Genomic DNA, 15,764 nt, shown 5'->3' with positions numbered 1-15,764 from the left:
GCAGCAGTGGTTCACATAGAAAAGCTTCTTTATCAGACATTAACAAGTTTGTATGATAGTCTTCTCTTTTAGCACTTTTCTCTTGTAAAATTAAAAAATACAGTTTGAAAACATAAATCTCACCTTTGTGTCAGTTGTCTGAGTTTGTTTTTGAGTGCAACGTTTTCTTCACCTTATTGTGATGCATCAAACTATAATGAGCTCATTACTGCCCCCTGAGGCCGGAGGGCAGAAACACCTGCTGCTACCTGATGGTGCAGTCGTAGTGTCCCCCCCCCCCCCCCCCCCCCCCCCCATGACAACAAGGGGCAACAATGAGCCAATTATACAGTAGCAACACAAAGGTGAGATTTATGTGAAGTGTTGTCAAACAGTGTTTTTCAGTTACAGTTAAAAAACTGTAACATGTGGGGTTTACTGTTGCCATGACGACACCATGTTTCACAAACCTTAACAAAGTGATCATTTTAACCCAAATGTTGGGACTCGGTTAGGAGCAGGTTTGGTTATTAGCAATAAGTAATAATTATCAAAGATAATTATTAATTATTAGAAATCAATAAAATTATTAATGTGAATTAATGATAACAGGCCACCACCCAGAGGTCAGGGACTAACAACCAAGCAATGAATATCGTCTTAAGAAGGGGTGCTCATCCAAGAATATCAACATCTGGGAGATATGAACATTACAGGATAAACAGTGAAGTTTCAACAAGCTGCTATCACAGTATGTTAACATACAATCACAGGCAACTTCACTTTAAATACACAACAGAGTTTATTCACTTTACCAATATCAATTATAAATCAATAACACTTCAATTAACAAACATCATACAACTAAACTAAAGCAAGCAATATAAACAACAGTGGTTATAAACAGCAAGACAAACATACAGCACTAACAGATGTGTGTGTGTGTGTGTGTGTGTGTGTTACAAGGGGGGAGGGTGTGAACCACATGAGGTTACATCACGCGAGAGTTCTGGTCAACAGGGCTGACCGCCAGATTTGAACCGAAGGGTGAAAGCACCAAAGAACAAAAGATCAGTGACCGTGAGGAGAAATGGCGTTTGCTTTTATTTTCACTGAGACGTGGAGTGCGAACATCTTTATCTGTCGGCCATGGTCTGATTTCGACAAATAAAATGCAACCCGCGGTCTCACACACGATGGCGAGCTAGCACGAAGCAGTTGGACAAACACAAATCAGTTTAGCGTGATAAACACAACCAAAACAAACAGCAAACAGCAGTAATACTTCACTGTATCTCTGCAGCAACAACCGGACTCACAGTCTGTTAATTTGTTAATTTCACAACAACAGCAGTAAAGCTGAAAATAACACTTTCATAACCTATCTCTGCCCAGACTTAAGCCTCTTACTTGTGTCACTTAAGGAAGCGAGTAGGGTGTGTTTCAGTCCGTCTTTTGGGTCCGGCTCGGTTCTTTGGACTCTGATGACAGTCGTCCTGCTCTGTCAGTGGGTTCATGGCAGCTGATCCTCGGCGGAGTTGGAGTCGACTCACTTAAAGACTAGCGGGGCACAGAGGTTATGATTCGTCTTTCTTCTGCAGGAAGGGTTGAGAGTGCTGGGTTGCACAGCTGTCCTTTGGCTCCAGTAACATGCTCTGTTGAACACAGAGAAAATCTCTACTCGTCCAGCAAGGTTGAGATTGTGTGGCCCAGTTAGAGTTTAATGTATGTATGGGGGTAGTTCCTCATAGCTGTGGAAACAGCTGGAAGCAGTGACCGCAGCTGGAAGTTTGGGGTTATTGCCGATATTTGTGTTGCTAGGCAACACATGTCTGATGGATGATGTTGTCCTGCCGATTACTGCCGATATGGGCGCCAGATTAGATAACGCTCCTATGTGTCGTTCTGGAGTCACATGGTCATCGTTTAATTTGGAGGACTTGTTGGTATATAAAGATAGCAAGGTGTGATGTCAGCTGTTGTTTGATTGGAGCCGCTTTGAAGCCCAGAGCTGCTGCCTCTAGTCGACAGCAGGTATCGTAATAAGGTTACACTAAACCTAGTGAAATATTGTGACTTCAGTCTGACTCAAATCCTGGAGCGGGGGAATGCAGCAGGTGAGCCAACTGTCAATCACAGCTGTCAATCAACACCCACAAGGCAGACATTGAAGACCCTGTTTACAAGTGGACAGATCTAAATACAAGCGTAAACGGCCGCAAAGACGTAATAGGAAAATTCGTCATCAGTGCAGGACATGGAGGTTGTTTTAGTGACAGCTCGCCAACGCCAAATGACTTTGTCCCCCCAGGATCAACAGTTGGACCAGCCTGTACATGTATATTAGTTCTTGAGACATTTTTGTCGTCTTAGCTAGCCTGTGCGAAAAAAATCTGGTGCTTGTCTGGCGACAGACTGATGTAATAGCTATGCGCGGGGTCCTTTGACCCTCTAGCAGAAATGAATGACGTAGGCAGTAAGGAAACCTCAAACAATGACTGACTTAGTATTTCTAGAGACGAGTTGAGGCTTTTTGAATGGGAGTCAGCTGATCTGACAGTCCCAACAGGACAGATTTGCTGCTGCAGATTAGTCGTACAGTATATAAGCATGATTTCATGGAGACAGTTACAGAACACAGGTCTGTGTCCTCACAGCGATATATAAACACACACACAGTAACACACACTCAAACCAAACATGAAAGCTGGAGCTGCAGGACCTCACAGCCCTCTGGCTTCTCTTTAATTGCTCTTTTCCTTTTCGGGACAATAGAGTGGTGATTTGGAAAAAACCTGATTTGGGGGGTGGTAGGTGCGTCATGTGGACCTGACAGGACGTGAACCCCTCGCCCTCGCATTGTTCCTCAGCTGCTCTCATCATGAAGCCAAATAGGGAAACGCTACCACTGCAGCTCGCTCTGCCAACGCTGGCAAACATGAGGTGCAGACACTGCAGACAGACGTCAGGATGTAGAAGCAGGTCCCAGGTGGTTTACAACAACGTCCCGTCTCTGAACCTTTATTACAAATCCATTAAATGTTCTTCAGATATTCTGTAGGCTGACAATCAAAGCATGAAACCCTGAAGAACAGTTTTTTTTGTAGTTTTATCCATAAGATCTAAGTACCTTTAAACTGTATCAACAGTGCTGTTATTTCATCAGTCCACTCCAGTTCATAACGTGACCTCACTGAAAAGGAATAATGACAATATAGTTTAATGTCTCAGCATGTTTATTCTGTTATAAGAACACAAACTATAGCAGAAAAGGAGGAAGGAAAGAAATCTTATCTACAGGACTTGACCTTGAAGAACAACAGCGAATAAAAACAAAAAATAAAGTCATAAATCATCCGTAAAGCTTTTCGTCTGGAGGTTCTGAAACTCTTTACCCACAGATAAAATCACAGCTGTAACTTTAACCACAAGCTAATCTTTAATATGTTTTCTTTTGATTTTTATGAATATATTTAATAATAATGATATATTTGTGAATGCCACAGTTTGAGACTATTTTAGAAAGGTTTTTCTTTCTTACATTGGTTGCTCGTTGTTGTTTTTCACTCTGCCCCTTTTTTCTGGTTATTTTATATTTAGTTTTTTGCCTCATTCAGGTGTAATTTTAGCATTTAACTAGTTAGTTATTAAAATGATAATAAAACAATAATGGTTCAAGAGTTGAAATTTAAAGGGCCTCAAACGCAAAATGATCCCTCCATTTCTGTCACATCACATCAAATGTATTTTGATCTGGGATCAATAACAGAGACAGTCGGGCAACAGAAAAGAATGAAGAATAAAAAACAGTTGATTCGTTCAAAATTTAAGCTGCTAACTTAAAAATGTGTGTTAACTGAACTAAAGTTGAAGAAATCATTGTGTGAATTGTGAAAATGTAAAATTAACTGAGATGAACTCATGTTTATAAATTCTGAAATAATCTGAAAATGAAAATCAAGTTGAATTAAAATCTACATTCAGATCATTTGATTCCACCACATTCCCGTGAGATGTTTTACAGTTTTTTGTCAACACTTTTTGCAATAAATAATAATATAATAAACACAAAAATCACTGACATGAAGAGGAAACATCAAGCAAAAACATTTATAATCTGATCAGGTATTTTCATACTCATTCATTAAATTACACAAACGTGTGCTGCCTGTTTTCACTTCCTCACCACAGCTACAGATTCACAACTTTAGCTGAAATATATGTAATTTCTTTACATATTAAACATGTAAATTACTCTTAAATCATCAATCATTAATCATTTTTAACCACTTTTTGTAATAAATGATTTTTAGCATCATAAAGAATTTGAACCGTTTTAAAGTTTCTACATTCTTTAATTTAATGAACTGTGAGTTTGTTGAGTCCTGGTTTTTATATTTTTTATAGTTTTTTCATGAAAGTTATATATGGAACTATAAGGGAACAGTGTAAGAATTATAAGGGTGAAATTACTATTGTAGTAGGTTAAATATTTGTATCAAGTTCAATATATGTTGACAGTTTACTGTTATCAGTTAATTTTGTGTTTTATTGAAGAAGCTGAAGCTCTTTAATTCACTAGCTCATTTAATGTTTCATATAAAGCACTTTGAATATTGTTGTACGAATAAACTTGACTTTAATACCATGGAGTGTGTTTGGCAGAGAAAAGCAGGAGGAGTTACAGAGAATCAGACGAGACGGAAACTGCTTTTACATTTTGCAGGGTTGAAACCAATCTGAACTTTAAACAAATATGCCCAACGACATAAAGACTTTTAACATAACTTTTATAAAAGCCTCCCCGGACTCTGAAACTGATCAAGCAGCTTTCTACAATCTGAATCTGAGTTTTTCTGTAACTATTTTGAGCTCACAATTTTCTATCATAATCTGACAGAAACATAAATCAATAATGTTACAGTACAATACTCACGCCTTTTACTGAAGTAAAGGTACCAATACAGCAGTGTAAAAATACTCCATTACAAGTAAAAATCCTGCAGTACTACAGCAAAAGTACATAAGTATTATGAGCTTGATGTAGTTAAAGTATTGCAGTAAAAGTACATAAGTATTATGAGATTGATGTAGTTAAAGTATTGCAGTAAAAGTACATAAGTATTATGAGCTTGATGTAGTTAAAGTATTGCAGTAAAAGTACATAAGTATTATGAGCTTGATGTAGTTAAAGTATTGCAGTAAAAGTACATAAGTATTATGAGCTTGATGTAGTTAAAGTATTGCAGTAAAAGTACATAAGTATTATGAGCTTGATGTAGTTAAAGTATTGCAGTAAAAGTACATAAGTATTATGAGCTTGATGTAGTTAAAGTATTGCAGTAAAAGTAGTGGTTTGGTCCCTCTGACTGATATATTATTATATATGACATCATTAGATTATTAATAGTGAAGCATCAGTGTTAGAGCAGCATGTTACTGTTGTAGCTGCTGGAGGTGGAGCTAGTTTACACTACTTTATATACAGTTAGCTAGTTTAGTCCAGTGGTTCCCAACCTAGGGGTCGGGCCCCTCCAAAGGGTCAGCAGATAAATCTGAGGGGTGGTGAGATGATTAATGGGAGAGGAAAGAAGAAAAAACAAAGTTCTGATACACAAATCTGTTTTCAGTTTTTGGACTTTTTCTCTAATCTTTGATTTTTGCTGAAATATTGGATCATTTGAACATTTATTGAAATGAAAGCATGTGAGAAGTTTAGAGGGAAAAATCACTATTTGGTGGAGCTGTTAACAACTCATAGACATGTGAAATGTGACCCCGACTACACACTGCTTTTTGTAAGACGTCAAAAGACAAAAAGGTTGGAAACCACTGGTTTCATCTTTAACACTGTGTTGTATTTTAAAAGCTTATGTTACTTTATATTAAATCTTTATCTGCATGTATGTGTGTGTGTGTGTGTGTGTGTGTGTGTGTGTGTGTGTGTGTGTGTGTGTGTGTGTGTGTGTCACATTGTTCCCTGGGAAGCAGAGTGTGGACCAGAGCTCCCAGTATTGTAAGGTATTGTAACAGTTGGGAACAAAAGAGCCTGTTTTCATCTTAGTCCAACAGCAGCAGGAGAGAGGAAGTCATTGAACGGATCGGATGGGACAGTGTGTGTGTGTGTGTGTGTGTGTGTGTGTGTGTGTGTGTGTGTGTGTGTGTGTGTGTGAACTTGATATATACTTACTAATATATTATTAAGATTATATTTATTAATCTGGTTATATCTGTACATTTAAGAAACAAAACAAACCAAAGTGACAGCAACAAATATCAGATTTCAATCTGAGTTTTTCCCCACTCCCCGGGATGACCATGGATGCTGACTGAAAACTCTCACCTGGCCAGAAGCTCCGCACATCTCTGAAGACATCGCATATTCAAAATTCAAACAATGAAAACAAACCAAAACATCAGCTGGTGACAGAAAAACAGCTGTAGGGAGCATGTACAAACATAATAACAGCTGTTAATCTTGATGAACCAACTTCTAATATTCACATGACTGTAATGGACGGAAACAAGCATTCACAACATTGTCTTTTGAGCATTTTCTGGAAATTTGGTTAAATATTCGCTATATTTGGACGCTTTTCTACTACAACTAAGGAACAGGGTTAAGGCCTAAACTCAAAACCAGAGGAACAGTTTACTATCAAAGAAAACTAAGAAAATCAGTAAATATTCACATATGAGAACCTGGAAAGGGTGAATTTCTGGTCTTTTTGCTTAAAAATTACTTCAATTAATCAAGTAATTGTTTCAGCTATACTGCTAAAATGTTGAGCTCTTAGTAATGTGAAATAAGAGCTGTTTAACACTGCCCTCTGCTGGTCAATCTATTAACCACAGCATCTTATACTACTAAATGCAACCCTAACCACTGAATACGGCCTTAAACTGACAGCATGCAGTTTATCTTTTCACCAGCAGAAGGCGCCAAAGCTTCATCACTAGACACATTCTAACTGTACTGATCAATAATCAATCATTATTCCTCCAGTGATGATAAAATGTGTTGAGGCTCCTCAATGATCCTGTCGACAGCTCTGTCTCCACTTCAGCTGCAACACAAGTCCATTTAAAACTATGAACACATTCAATCCATCTAATCAATTCTTTAAGCTCAAGTTTAATATTAAACTTAGTATTTCTGATGCAGAATCATTAAAGCATCTTTTTTTATATAGTTGTATATTTTATTGATCCTGTTGGAACGATCTGTATTCATGGCTGTGCTCTAAAAACTACATTTCAACTTTACAATATAGTCACATTGTTATGATTTGTTGTTGGAATATTGATGTAAAAAGGTTGAATATCTTGTAAACAATCTCATTTTGTTAACATGATTATTTACATACATGCAGATTTTATAAATAAGCATTAAAACATGAACTGACCTTCTCTCTAAAATCTTATTGGTCCACAGTTTATCAGTCTGATGACATTCTGCAAGACTTTATGTAAAGGACTAGCTATTTATTGATGTCTTTCATTTCATTCAGCTTATTCCCTTCATATTAAAATAATCAATTGAATGACCTGATGTGACCCTCCAGGACACGTAGTGTTGCGGCTGACATTTACTGTCATATCCTCTGACATGATGGCGCAGATTATTTTCTCCATCTAAAGGTAATGTAACCGACAGTTTCAGTGTTTGACTCTTTAATGGCTGTTTGTTCATGTTGTTAGTGCTAACTGCTGTTAGCTTAGCTCCTCTAGAAACAGCAGAAATCTGCCGTTTGGTTGTTCGGAACTGTGATAACAATCAACTCAGGACGAACAGCGAGCTGCGTTTATCCGCCATTATTTAAACCGTTTCTATCCCATCTTAGTGTCGGCGGTTCAGTGTTCAAACCGTCACATAGCAGTAAAATTACGGCAGAGTTACTTCATACTCAGTCGTTGAAAACACAGTCAGTTGAGTGCTGTTCTTACTGATGACTGACAGCAGGTTTTCCTGCCTGATTCAGCCTGTGGAAGAGGCGGAGATGAGCCGCTGCTCTCCCCGCTGTCTGAGACACTGAATGCGACTCCGCTCGGCCGGACAGCCGCTGGAGAACAGCTTTGACTTTCTGTGTGTACAGGTGAATATAGAGCTGTTTCTATTTCTACTACAGGACTGATGTGGAGGGGGGGGGGGGGGGGGGGGTTCGCTTATTTCATTCAATAAATACTGTAGTATTCAGAAAAACAGCACTCATCTTATTGACACTCATCCAACATGAACTAGTGTTGCTTCTTTATGGAAATGTGTCATTAAATGTGTTTGGAAGCTCTTTATTGAGACTCATTTAGTTTGGAACTCTTTACTAGTTTTTTGGAAGGATCCATCTGCTTTTGTAACTTATAGTATTTTCACTCCAGTACTGTACTTAAGTACAACCTTGAAGTACTTGTACTTCCTTTTCCTAATACTTTATACTTCCACTCCACTACATTACAGAGGGAGATATTTGACTTTTTACTCCACTATTACTTATATGTGAGGGTTAATAACACTTCGGCATCTCAACTTTACTCTGACTGAGATTCAATTCAACCCGTCACACACACACACACACACACACACACACACACACACACACACACACACACACACACACACACACAGTTTGTGGAATATTATGATGAAACTTCCTCTCAAATTCAGTCAGTGTGAGTCAGTTATTGCTTCATATATCTTTGTAATCAGAGACCAAATGACATTTTATCTGTGTCGTTAAATGTCTGACAGCAGTTAAGATCTAACATCTGCTTTAACAAGTTTGTATTTACTGTAAAAGAAGTCATATCAAAGTAAATGAGCCCTGATTCTAATAATTTAATACATTTGTGTTTCTGCGTCATGTGCACTACTAATGTGACAACAACATCAAAGAGAACTAATAGACAACTGAAACTATTGACATGTTGTTTATTGGTGTGGAATTGACTGAATATGAATGAAATTCAGTCAGTGTGAGTCAGTGAATGTAAATCCTCCTCCATGCATCATGTGTGCTGCTCTTCACTTCACTGCAGCTTCATGGTGCCATCTAGTGGACTGATAGTAGAAGTACAGCAGCTGATGGCAGCTTTCTCTGCGTCACACTGCTGTCTGGCTGCATTCACACTGATATATAACAGAAAATAACAGCCGATCACAGGAGGAGCAGCTGATATTTAGGGTTTGACAGGAGAAATGACGTAAAGGATGATTTGTGTTTCCTCTCCAGATGAAGGTAGAAAGTGTGTGTGACTGATGTGGATGTGACTTCAGCAGCATGGATCAGTGTGAGGACAGAGAGGAGGGAGTCCCTCCCTCTAAAAGCTCTCTGTGTGGGGAACATGACAGCCAGACCAAAGCTCAGAGGTGAGATGAGGATCTCTAACTGTCCATCACTGTTCTCCACCATCATTATTCAGACTCAAAGCTCTGTGTATGTTGTGTTGAAGAACAAGGAGGCAGCACAGACCAGACTCTGGACCTGGACCTGAACCTGAACCTGAACCTGAACCCAGCTGTGTGTCCTTCAAGAGCGATGAATCGATGCAGCCACCGTTAGCCTTCAAAAATCAACAATCTTCACAGAAAGAGTAAGTGGTTTAACTAATCCAGGCTAACATGCTAACATGCTGCTATCAGGCTAAAACAATCCTGTTAACTCTGATCCAGATAATTTGGTTCGTTGAAGGCAGTTTGAGGATTGATTATTGATCCTGGATGATGCAGAATGAGCAGAGAGTTGAAACAATGGTCAGCATTCATATAACTGGCTGAGTGCTGATCATGTGACTGCTGTTAAAGAAGGCAGGTATTTTGGGAACCCTCCCAGAATGCACTGGGGCAACAGACTCATGGACATAAGTCTGATTTTCTGTGTTACTGCTGTTATTTCATTACATTGAGATCCACAATATTTCTACTGTTTGCACAATTTCACCACACACAACCATCAGTCTTATTGCATTGACAACTTTCAGCAAAGTGAGTTTTGCATCATTTAAAGGGGACCTATTATGCTTTCCCTTATTTTTAACTATATATATATATATATATATATATATATATATATAATGTTGCAGTGTTGGATTTTAATGTTAAATGTGGCCAAAGTGTCAAATAATGAGGTAAACGTATGTTGCAGTAATCCCTGTGAGCAAAAAACACTGCCTCCAGACTGCTCTGAACATTCACTAGTTCCACATTCAGCCCGAGCAGACATCAGCTGGTGAAGGATTTCTTTATATGGTCATCTGCTCCACGCACAGCGTGCCAGTTCACTGCATGGCATGCTGTGTGTTTTTTTTCATTACACAGAAGAGCAAAATAAAATACATAGTTTACCTGTTGGAGGTGTGCTGGTTGTCTGCAGCTCTTTATCAAATGTCATCATCACTGTGGCTATTTCTGCTTGTACTCTTCCTCCCTGCATTATTTCTAACTGAGCTGCTTAGCAAACATCTCCAAATATCTCCCGTAATTTATTTATTTATTTAAAAGCTTTTAATATGAAGCAGTTCTTCCTGAAGCCAGCCAATCAGAACAGAGTGGGCTCATCCTTAAAATGACAGAAGCAAATACTGCCTGTTAGAGGCAGAGGCTGAACTGAGGGGCTGCATAAAGGGCCAGTATAAGATAAATAAGAAGTTTTTTGAACTGTGAATCATAAAAAGCTACTCTGGTGGAGTCCTAAAATAGAATATATAGTGCTGGAAATTAGCATAATCAATCCCCTTTAATAAGTTTTACTGTTCAAATGTCAGACTAAATGTCACATGTTCTTCTTTGATGGTTCTTTAACAGTCAAAATCTTTAAGGTGAGTCTTTCTGCTCAGAGTCCCAAACTTAATTTAAATTTCATTTTTAGTGCACAAATGTTTATTCAGTTGTATATTATATCATGTATGAGTATCGGTAACTCTTCTTTCTAAAAAATTAAATTGAGATAATAACGACATTAAATCATAATGATTTGTAAATAATCTGCATATTCTTATCTAAAACAATAATTATATCAACATTCTTTCGTTATGAGTCTGAGAAAGTGAGTTCATGTTTGGTGTTCAGAGTACATTGGTCCTGATCAGCTAACTGTAATTAAGATGAACTATAGCAGGTTGGGCTTAAAGACTTGTTCCTATGACAACAGTTTAAGGTTCATTTTAAATTGGAGACAGTTCAAATTCAACATGTTTTAAAGAATTCACCTCTAAAACTCTTAGTTCTATTGATTCATGATCATTTATAATTCAATTCAATTCAATTCAGTTTTATTTATATAGCGCCAAATCACAACAAACGTCATCTCAGGGTACTTTTCACATAGAGCAGGTCTAGACCATACTCTTTAATTTACAGAGGCCCAACAGTTCCCCCATGAGCAAGCACTTGGTGACAGCGGTAAGGAAAAACTTCCTGGCTGAGCGTCAGCTTCATCCCTCCAGGTGCTGCCCACTGTACTGAATATAGCTGTATTCATACAGTTAATCATATTTTAGTTTAACAGTGAATTCATAAAAAACTACATGGATCCTACTGAGTTGTGTACAGTAGGTGTATTAAATCACTGACAGAGTCTCAGTGTGTTCTGAATGCTGAGCAGAATTCATCTTGTGTTTCTATCAGGAGGAAGCTGGACAAACCTGAACCCAGCTGTGTGTCCTTCAGAAGTGATGAATCGATACATTCACCATTACTCTTCAAAAATCAACATTCTTCACAGAAAGAGTAAGTGAAGATTAGGGTACTGGTTGTACTGGGAGCTGACCAGTCTGACACAACCACACACTGGCTGTAGCTGCCTTGCTCCAGGGCACTCCAGCAGTGTACAGTGAGGGAGGGGGTGCTTGATGGAAGGTTGGTGAGAGCTGTTTGGACTAAAACAAACTGACCGATGAAGCAAAACACTGAGCTGAAAGCTACAAACAGACTGAGCTGTTGATTCTCAGTGGGATCAGCAGGACCAGTAAAGCTTTACCACTACAGGGAGTCATCTGATTATCTGTTCACATCCAAATATCACTTGATGGACCTTTAGCTTGTGTTTGTCTCTGTGTAGACAGACATAATATGAGTTCATTCTTCATGATTCCTCCACAGAGTGGACCAGGGGAGCTCAGAGGTTCCCAGTGGTCAGTCTGCCCAGCAGCATCAAACACACCTGGACTCCATATTTATGGTTTGTACATGTTCAACAACTACTTTAACATCTATTCTGTTCACAAATATCTCCATGCTGCACTTTGTAGACCAGTGGATTGTCAGTCTGTCCAACATGGATCTGATGTTTGCTTCATGATTTTAGCTTGATTGTGTCATTCATATAGTATTCTGTTCCAGCTGCTGGAAGAGAACATCGCCACTTTTGTGAAGAATGAGCTGAAGAAGATGCAGAGGGTTCTGAGTTCAGATTACCCAGAATGCTTAGAGAGTCAGAGGGAGGATGAGGAGGTGTTGGATGGTGAGGAGGAAGAGCAGAGGAGGAGCAGCAGAGAGGCATTTCTGAAGATCACACTGCACTTCCTGAGGAGAATGAAGCAGGAGGAGCTGGCTGACCGTCTGCAGAACAGTAAGAGAATTTCTATATAGATTTAACATGTGGCATAAATGAGACATTTACTGATGTCTCAAGAGATGGAGGAAAATATGTTCATAAATGCTTTCTTTAAATTGTCATATTTTCTTTCCTTGATCAATAATTATTGATCCTATTTCTTGTGTGGTCATTCAGAAACTCCTGCTCCAGTTGGTCAACGTGAACTTAAGTCTAACCTGAAGGAGAAGTTCCAGTGTGTTTTTGAGGGGATTGCTAAAGCAGGAAACACAACTCCTCTGAATCAGATCTACACAGAGCTCTACATCACAGAGGGAGGGACTGCAGAGGTCAATGATGAACATGAGGTCAGACAGATTGAAACAGCATCCTGGAAACCAGACAGACCAGAAACAACAATCACACATGAAGAGATCTTTAAAGCCTCACCTGGAAGAGATGAACCAATCAGAACAGTGATGACAAAGGGAGTGGCTGGCATTGGGAAAACATTCTTAACACAGAAGTTCACTCTGGACTGGGCTGAAGACAAAGCCAACCAGGACATACAATTCACATTTCCATTCACTTTCAGAGAACTGAATGTGCAGAAAGAGAAAAAGTACAGCTTGGTGGAACTTGTTCACCACTTCTTTACTGAAATCAAAGAAGCAGGAATCTGCAGGTTTGAAGAGTTCCAGGTTGTGTTCATCTTTGACGGTCTGGATGAGTGTCGACTTCCTCTGGACTTCCACAACAATGAGATCCTGACTGATGTTTCAGAGTCCACCTCAGTGGATGTGCTGCTGACAAACCTCATCAGGGGGAAACTGCTTCCCTCTGCTCACCTCTGGATAACCACACGACCTGCAGCAGCCAATCAGATCCCTCCTGAGTGTGTCGACTTGGTGACAGAGGTCAGAGGGTTCACTGACTCACAGAAGAAGAAGTACTTCAAGAAGAGATTCAGAGATAAGAAGCAGGCCAGTACAATCATCTCCCACATCAAGACTACAAGAAGCCTCCACATCATGTGCCACATCCCAGTCTTCTGCTGGATCACTGCTACAGTTCTGGAGGATGTGTTGAAAAGCAGAGAGGGAAGAGAGCTGCCCAAGACCCTGACTGAGATGTACATCCACTTCCTGGTGGTTCAGACCAAACTGAAGAATGTAAAGTATGATGGAGGAGCTGAGACAGATCCACACTGGAGTCCAGAGAGCAGGAAGATGATTGAGTCTCTGGGAAAACTGGCTTTTGAGCAGCTGCAGAAAGGAAACCTGATCTTCTATGAATCAGACCTGACAGAGTGTGGCATCGATATCAGAGAAGCCTCAGTGTATAGTGGAGTGTTCACACAGGTCTTTAAAGAGGAGAGAGGGCTGTACCAGGACAAAGTGTTCTGCTTCGTCCATCTGAGTGTTCAGGAGTTTCTGGCTGCTCTTCATGTCCATCTGACATTCATCAAGTCTGGAGTCAATCCGCTGGCAGAAGAACAAACAACATCCCAGAAGTACAAAACTAAACAAGAATCTTCGGAGACACATTTCTACCAGAGTGCTGTGAACGAGGCCTTAAAGAGTCCAAATGGACACCTGGACTTGTTCCTTCGCTTCCTCCTGGGTCTTTCACTACAGACCAGTCAGAGTCTCCTACGAGGTCTGCTGACACAGACAGGAAGTAGTGCACAGACGAATCAGGAAATAGTCGACTACATCAAGAAGAAGATCAGTGAGAGTCTGTCTGCAGAGAGAAGCATTAATCTGATCCACTGTCTGAATGAATTAAATGATCGTTCTCTAGTGGAGGAGATCCAACAGTACCTGAGATCAGGAAGTCTCTCCACAGTTAAACTTTCTCCTGCTCAGTGGTCAGCTCTGGTCTTCATTTTACTGTCATCAGAAAATGATATGGATGTGTTTGACCTGCAGAAATACTCTGCTTCAGAGGAGGCTCTTCTGAGGTTGCTGCCAGTGGTCAAAGCCTCCAGCAAAGCCCTGTAAGTACATAAACAGCTAGATTTATTCATCATTATTTAAATTTGCTGCTGTCTTTTTTAACAGGACAGAAAAATAAATAACTTCTTACTGGGGTTGGGTATCGTTTGAATTTTAGCGATTCTGATTCCAATCCCAATTCTGCTTATCGATTCCATTTCTTATAGATTCCCAGTTTCAATTCCAATATGAGAAAAAAGAGGTACAATGTTTAGATAACAAAAACATTATATTATTTATTTAATCGTTTACTTTGCCTTTTATTGTTTCATCAAAATAAGTAAATTCAAAATCTGTTTAATAGAACATTTTGCTTTCTGTGTTCTTTGTCCGCGGACAGCTGCAGACTTGTACGTGGTCCGTGGACGTGATTCCATACATACTTTTTTCTGTTGTCCGGCTGAGTAAAACTTAAGAGAGACTCAGCGGCCAGACATTTCTCTGTTCTCTGTTTAGGAATGGCTGAGATTGTCACTACGATGAGAATAGCTGGTCCACTGTAAACATCAGTTCACCTTAATTGAGCCTGGTCAGGTTAGGCTAACCCATTGTCAATAACTTGAGGGCTAACCCCCTGCACTTTAATCAGTAGGTGGCAAGCCAGACATTGCAACTTGGCTTTGGTCTTGAGGAGTTGTAGCATTTATTCATTGACAAATAGCCTAAAGTGTGCACACATTGCACTGCTACATTCACAGCTATACTGCTGACTTCATACTCTCTTCTCTGGTCAGCAGCCTCACCATCACACATGCTCTCTTTCTCTCTCTTGACACACTGTTGCATTGATGCATGACGTAGACAGGTCCTGGCAGACAGCCACATCCTTGCAGATATGTAGCCTTTGTTTGCTATAATAAAGGGTTATCATGTTTAGGAAACTATAAGTAGAATCAAAATTAAAACTTCTCAATGATTACTTTGGAATCAGAATTTTGGAACTTGTTCTAATTTGGAACTGGTTCTTGATGCCCAATCCTTCTTTTTTTTTTACTGTTTTTTTTTCCTTTTTATTTCCTCTCCAGACTGAGTGGCTGTAATCTCTCAGAGAGAAGCTGTGCAGCTCTGTCATCAGTTCTCAGTTCCCAGTCCTCTAGTCTGAGAGAGCTTGATCTAAGTAACAACAACCTTGAAGATTCAGGAGTGACGCTGCTGTCTGCTGGACTGGAGAGCCCACACTGTACACTGGAAACTCTCAGGTCAGGATTCATCAGCGTATTCAATAGATGACCATAGGAAGTCTGAATGATTTTAGAGGATA

At 39.5% G+C, this 15,764-nt stretch overlaps 1 protein-coding gene across 1 annotated transcript in view; it reads left to right on the top strand.

Annotated features, from left to right (window-relative positions):
• LOC122976060 (NLR family CARD domain-containing protein 3-like) overlaps positions 1-15,764 on the top strand; it is a 395,924-nt gene that overhangs the window by 375,607 nt on the left and 4,553 nt on the right. The window contains exons 4-9 of the mRNA XM_044344327.1: positions 9,207-9,567; positions 11,600-11,701; positions 12,074-12,152; positions 12,314-12,542; positions 12,705-14,505; positions 15,529-15,702. Coding sequence (XP_044200262.1) covers positions 9,521-9,567; positions 11,600-11,701; positions 12,074-12,152; positions 12,314-12,542; positions 12,705-14,505; positions 15,529-15,702 — 2,432 coding nt within the window. The 5' untranslated portion in view covers positions 9,207-9,520. The remainder of the gene's footprint in view (positions 1-9,206; positions 9,568-11,599; positions 11,702-12,073; positions 12,153-12,313; positions 12,543-12,704; positions 14,506-15,528; positions 15,703-15,764) is intronic.

Source organism: Thunnus albacares, chromosome 24, assembly GCF_914725855.1.
Source record: "Thunnus albacares chromosome 24, fThuAlb1.1, whole genome shotgun sequence".
Taxonomy (NCBI): Eukaryota; Metazoa; Chordata; class Actinopteri; order Scombriformes; family Scombridae; genus Thunnus; species Thunnus albacares.
This window is presented reverse-complemented; position numbering and strand designations above follow the sequence as displayed.